Below are 6,315 nucleotides of genomic sequence, written 5' to 3'. Positions count from 1 at the left end.
TTGATGCTGCAAGCCAACAGGGCACTCTCTGTTCCTATGTTTGGCCGGGTCCCCGGGACTCTCCAGGTGCTCAGAGCTGAGGAGAACACCTGCAGAGCTTGTGGGGACCTCCTCCTCAGGGCAGGGGCTGTGGGAACATCCGAGCAGCCAGCAGCAGAGCTGACCAAACAATTTTAAAGCCAATAAATAACCTCAATTAAGCTTTGTGGCAGTGACCGATTCCAGCATTGCAGCAATATTGGTTCCTTTAATTTTTAAGTGGTTGGAAATGGCAAGACTGGGAGCCAGGGTGGGGGACAACAGCCCCCTCCATTCCCCTGGGGCTGCTCTGCTGCCCTACATTTTGGAAGCAGTGGAACCCCAATATTGGCCAAGCTGTCAGCCTGCAACTCGGCCCTCTCCCACGCTGGGAGACAGCGCTCAGTTTGGTTAATTTTGGCCAAGGGCTCTTGCTCAAGCTGCCTCCACTCTCAGCCCAACAGGGTTCAACCACATCCCCACTTCCGACCCTGCAGGGCAGGAGCGGGAGCTGACAGTATCTTCAATATCTACCACGGGGTACCACAGGGACCAGGTGCAGGGCTGAGGGGGGACTGAGACCAAAAGTGGATGCCCACCTGTGCCTAGGCAGATCACTGCCCTGCAGAGCACATGGAGAGCCAGGGAAGGGGGTCTGACCCATCCAACCCCCCCAGCCAGCCCAGCACAAGCTGGATTCATGCCGACATGGGCAGGGAGGGCGGGGGGAGCCTGGCCCTAGGGAGGGTTGGCATGACAGCCCTGGCCAGGGGCCAGCCCCAAGCTCCGAGCAAGCAGCTCTTGCCTGCTGAACCTCTGGGACACTCTCGGGTTTCCAAGCAGAAGCCTCAGCCTGAGCGTGGCCCAGTTCCACCAGACGATTTGCGTGCGAAACGGTGGGGGGATCAGGATGGGTGAAAATTATTCAGCTTCTCTGAAAGCAGGTTTTGCACTCCAAAAAAAGAAAAAAAAAAGTCGATGGTACATTTCTGTCCCTAATCCCTCCTGAACACCTCTGACATAGCAGCCTTAGCAGGATGCTATTATGCTGTTAGATTGAAGGAGAAACTGAGGCACAGGTTGCTTTTCAGTTTTCCCTGCTGAGAGGAGGTTTGCTGCCAGAGAGGTCAGCCCAGCAGCCAGGGCAGCAGTGCTGCTGGCTGTGCCCCGTTAGGCTGCGGCACAGGAGCCAGGGCTGGCCCAGCCTCACCGTCTGCAGGAATTCTGCTCCGCTGCCAGCTCCAGACAAATCCCTTTTATTTGCTTGCTCAGGTTTCGATGCCGTAATCCCATCGTTCGAGCCAGCTCTCGAGAGAAAGAGGAAGAAAAGTAAAGAAAAGAAAAACAAGGGCAGGAGAGCAGCACGGCACCCGAGCCGACAGCCTCATTGCATCCTGCCTGCGGACTGGCCAACTCCATCCTCCTGGGGTCTGGCTTCCTGCCGCAGCTCCAGACCTCCCTGGAGCTGGGACCAAGTAATTGGGAGTGGTCTGGTCCACAGGGAGGGTTTGGGTCCTAGAAGTCCTGTTAATGCTGCTGATTTCGAGGGGTAAAGCACCCCGTGAGCTTCAGCTCAGCCCTAGGATGCACATGGGAAGGGGTCCCGCCAGCCCTCTCCAGGCACAGAGCACTGCAGCACAGCTCTGGGCTTCCTTCCCACGCTTCCCCAAAACGACAGCTTGCTCTAAATCACCAGCTCTGGGGGGCAGGTGAGGGTTTGTTTTGTTTCTTAAATGTAGCATTTCCAGTGGAAACAGAAACGTCTCCTTGTCCTTCCCAGCCAGGCACAGAGTTGCTCTGCCCCCTGCATGTTGGCAGGGCTGTGGGCACAGGATCCTGAGATGAAGATGGGCAGAGGTGGGATGGAATCTGGACTGATGAGAGTACGAGCCAGCTTGATGCATCCCTACTGCACAGCGGATGGTCTCCTGGGGCTCCTCTCCCCATGGGGAGTGAGAAGGGCAGGACCCACGCCAGGACTACCTGTGAGCACTAGGATGTGCAGGAGGGCTCCTCGACCCAAGCACACCCACAATGGACAAGGTAGCATGCACTGTGTTTTCACCCACCTTTACCCCCAGAATAATCTTTGGGGATGCAGAACAGGTGACTGGTCTGTGTTGGCTTTGACCTTCATGTATATTTTAACTAACATTAACTGAAATAGCAAAGAGCTGCGTGGAAGACAAAGCACAAAATCAGTTGAGAAATGCCAGTGTTTCTGACCACATGGGCATTTGGGCCAGAGAAAAGACAGTACTCAAAACCACAAGTGTTTGGTTTCCTCAAATCACTACTTTTCTGGTTAAAAACAAAAGAGTAGAGGAATGTTTTGGCAGCAGGTTCCCAGGCGCCTGGGGAGAAGCCTGTCCCCGTGCTCAGGGGATGCAGATCGGCTGTGGAGGTGACACACTGGGTGTCACAGCCAGGTCCCAGCCCTACTCCAGCTTCCCCAAAATGCTTCACACAGGGATGAGATGTCTGTCCTATCCTTCCTCTCCCAGGGGGCTGCTTCCACCCCCAGCACCAAGTCCTTGTCACACACACAGCATGGCTGTCCCCACAGAGACCCACCTGCCACAGCATCCCCACTCAGTACCAGAGGACGGACCCACCCTGCCCCAGGAGCTGCCACCCACGGTCCCAGCCCTGTGCCTCCAACCAGCCAGTGTCCCCTCCCCTTTGCTCCAGAGATGTCCCTGTCCCCTGGGAACGGCCACCGTGGGCAAGGTGATCTCTGTAGTCAGACATCTCCAGGCTAGTAATAATCCTCCTCGCTCTCTGCGTAGTCCTCAGGCGTTGTGTGGGGCTTCGGCAGGGAAAAGCCTGTCAGGTTGAGCTGGTCTGAAATGGCAGTGTGGCAACAATGTGATATCCCCCCACGCACAGTGCCTGTCCCTTTCCCCACCAGGACCGAAGCAGAACCATGCACAGCAGCGTGCTGGGACATTCTATGCTCCAGCAGCTCCCACCATAGCAGTGCACACTGCCCAAACGTCCCCTTCTTTGTCCCCCTGAGAGCATGGGGACAAGGTCACGATGCTCACCTGGTGTGAAGACAGTCAGACTGGCTAATGCCACCACCTCCCCGACCCTGTTCCTGGCGAAGCAGCGGTAGGTGCCTTCATCTGTCACGCGCACACCCTGGATCTGCAGCCAGCCTGTCACTTCATATTTCTGGGGGCCACCTCTGAACTGCAAGAGAGAGGGAATTCAGTTAGTGCAGGGGCCAGGAAAACCCTGCGTGGGTTTGGGGTGGATGAGAGGGGGGCCATAATTCCAAGGAAACTCTTTGCCCCCGGCTAAGTTCCACTCTGGGGGCAGGCACAGGTCCCCTAGATGCAGGTCCCCTCTTTTCCCACTACCTAAGGGAGGTGGGATGAATGGACACATTCTTGCTTTCAGGAAAGCCTGGGAGCCCTGCTTCGGGCAGGACCCTGCAGATGTACTCGGACTCCCAACTGTGTGCCCAGTGCCACCGTGGTCCCCAAACAGGATGAGTATGCTGGCGTGGGCACTGTAGGGTGGCAGAAGCAAGGGGACATCTGTGCCTCGAGCACAGCCAGCCCAGGATAGTTCAGAGGAGATCCGAGTCCCCTGTTTTGGCAGGCAGTGAGGTCCCAGGATTGCTAGGGCGCCAAGCATGCTATTTTCTGTTTGTCCTGAGCAAGAAATAGCCTTTTCCTGACCCAGCTGGGCTGCAGCTGTGTTTGCAGGCTGCTATTATGGTGCGGTGGCCAGGGGCGGAGGACAGCTGAGGCTCCTCCAGCCGGGCAGAGTAGCTCTGCTTGGGATGAAGGTCCTCAGCTGGACCCTGTGAGAGGCTGGCGGGTGGTGTGAAAGGCAGAGAGGTGGAGGGCCACCAGCACATCAACCAACAATGCTGCCAGGTCCCACCTGCTCCCCTGGCTCCCTCCATCCCTCCATCCATCCCACAACAGCTTCCTCCCCACCGGTGCCTGGCTGTGGTGCACAGCCCCGTGCCTCTGCCTACACACTTTAATAGCTGGGTGCACTCAGCTGGGCACTATATTTGGGGCTGGCCACAGGCAGGGTGCTGACCCCTTTGGCCTGCGCTTCTGGGTGGGGAGCCCTGCTCAGAGCAATGGGCAGAAAAGGGCAAGGACTGCCTGAGTCTGCTGGTGGGACCAGAGGATAACCAGGCTGGAAGGTGACTCAGGAGGTCCTCTCCTCCAGCCCTGCCAGTAGAACTGTGAGTAAAGCCAGCAGGCAGAGCAAACTAAAGGCATGGAGGAGAGAAGCTCTCCGCTGTAGGACTCTGTACATCCTAAAAAATATTCCTAAATTCAAAAACTACTAGAGAAACTTGCAGAAGAGAGCTATTCTGATGGCTCCTACCACCAATCCTGGCTCACCCAGTCCTCACGGTGTGCAGCCCTCAATCACCCCTTCTCATCCCCAGGCAGCCAGGCTCGGGAATCTCATAACCACTCTCAGGTCTGGTTGCCCACACTGGTTCATGCTGGGGCTGTGTCCAGCACCCCAGGCACACCACTCACTTGAACAGATATGTGGGGGTCATCTCCAGGCAGCAGCATCTCCGTGCCATCCTTCCTCCACTCGATGGACGCCATAGGGTAAGCGAAGACCTCACAGCCAAAGATGACATCCTGCCCAGTGATGTTCCATGTGTCATAGGGAGGAGAGGTGATCTGGGGCTCTGGAGCATGGGGACGAGAGAGCAGGGTGTGCTCACAGCAGGTCCACAGCTGCTGTACAGTCAATATATCCAGGTTCCACAACCCTTCTCTGGAGGGATGGAGTGAGGACTACCCCTCCTACCCACACCTGCTCCAGGATCTGGACCATAGCATGAGCCAGAGGTCAAGGGAAGGCCTCCACCTCCAAATATACTTGGGGGAAACACTCAAGGACATGACAATCTTCAGAAAATAAAGTTAAGCTTGACACCCCTTGGGTTGTGGTGACAGCACTGGGTGATCTGTGCCTGACTGGGCAGACTGGGGCATGGCCTCCCCACTACTGCCTGTCTCCTCAGCCTTGTTTTAAACTGGAGATGGAAATCACACAGCCAAGTCAAACCAGCCCAGGTTTCCATTTGCAGGAGGCAGCCACATTTCTTGGGAGCTCTGGGCCAGTGCAAACCCAACACTGTTGCCAAGAACTAGCTAACAGTTCCCTGGAACTTCCCCATCTACTCCAGCAGGATTTGTTGTTTCCCATAAACGCCACTCCCATTTGGAAAGGCTGCTCCCAGACCTTTCCAGGTGCCAGAGCCACAAGGGCTGCCCCAGAACAGCAGGGTGGGGGGCACTAAGGGGGGTTTGCCGCTGTCCAGAGCAGCCCCCAGCGCTGCCGTGTCCCTGTGGACACCATGGGTTTGCTGTTAGGTAAAACAGTTAAGCCAGACAAGCAAATTTGTCCCTTCCCAATTAGTATGACCCTCTATCCACTGCCCACACAATTGCTCGCAGGGCACTACCTGACTCGCAGGGACCCTCGTGGGCCACAGTGAGGTTGGCATCGGGGTGGGCACGGGCAACCTCCAGGAACCTGCAGATCTGGGGGTAGGTTTTGCCGTCGGAGCCGCAGAGGGCCAGGTGGGAGAGGCAGGTGCACTGGGGCTCGGGCACCTCTCCGTGCTGCAGATCCCCGGTGTCCAGCCGGCACTCCAGGTGTTCCCCGCACTTGCCGTAGAAGTGGTTGGTGTTGTCCAGGTCGCAGATCTGTCCCTCCAGGTTGGCGCACTCCCAGCAGCAGTCGCAAGCATCTCGCACTGTGCCAGCCAGGCACCCCCGTGGTGCTGGGCACTCCTCTGGACGGCACTCAGCACAGCCCTCCCCTTCCTCCAACAGCCGCTGCCAGCCCCGCTGGAGGTAGTCAGAGGTGCTGGGAAAAGCTTGGCCCAGCTGGAGTGAAGCCCAGTGCAAGGAAAGCAAGGAAAGCATGAGGCAAGAGGAGCTCAGGGTCTTGGCTTCAGACATTCTTGCAGCACTTCTCTAACCTGGTCCCACCATCACTTGGACAGGGATCTCCAGCACTGCTCTGGCCTCCGTGGCTAGATCCGAGGAGCCATCCTGGCATGTGAGGAGGAAGGAGGCATGTTACCAGTGCAGGAAGCATCTCCCAACCCTCTGGCTCCTGGCTGGCTTGCCCTGAGCAGCAGCACTGCATGATGTGCAGGGGAGGCTCCCCAGCCAACTCCTACCCCAACATGCTGAGTATGCTCCAGTGGGACAGAGCTGCTGACCCCAGATCCACCAGCTTTCACCCTTCTTCCCTGGCAGCCCGGCAGGCAGAACCCAGCCTGCTCTG

General features: G+C 57.2%; 1 protein-coding gene across 1 annotated transcript; it reads right to left on the bottom strand.

The window, feature by feature from the left end:
• Nucleotides 1-2,776: 2,776 nt before the first annotated feature.
• Nucleotides 2,777-6,082, bottom strand: LOC103772890 (kazal-type serine protease inhibitor domain-containing protein 1-like). The gene is made up of 4 exons (XM_008940235.1): nt 5,483-6,082; nt 4,539-4,699; nt 3,066-3,213; nt 2,777-2,862 (listed from the first exon to the last, which is right to left on the bottom strand). Exons 1-4 carry the CDS (start codon nt 5,982-5,984, stop codon nt 2,777-2,779), a joined length of 897 nt encoding a protein of 298 aa, XP_008938483.1. The 5' UTR covers nt 5,985-6,082.
• Nucleotides 6,083-6,315: the final 233 nt, after the last annotated feature.

Source organism: Merops nubicus, unplaced genomic scaffold (assembly GCF_000691845.1).
Source record: "Merops nubicus isolate BGI_N331 unplaced genomic scaffold, ASM69184v1 scaffold40255, whole genome shotgun sequence".
NCBI classification, from domain to species: Eukaryota; Metazoa; Chordata; class Aves; order Coraciiformes; family Meropidae; genus Merops; species Merops nubicus.
This window is presented reverse-complemented; position numbering and strand designations above follow the sequence as displayed.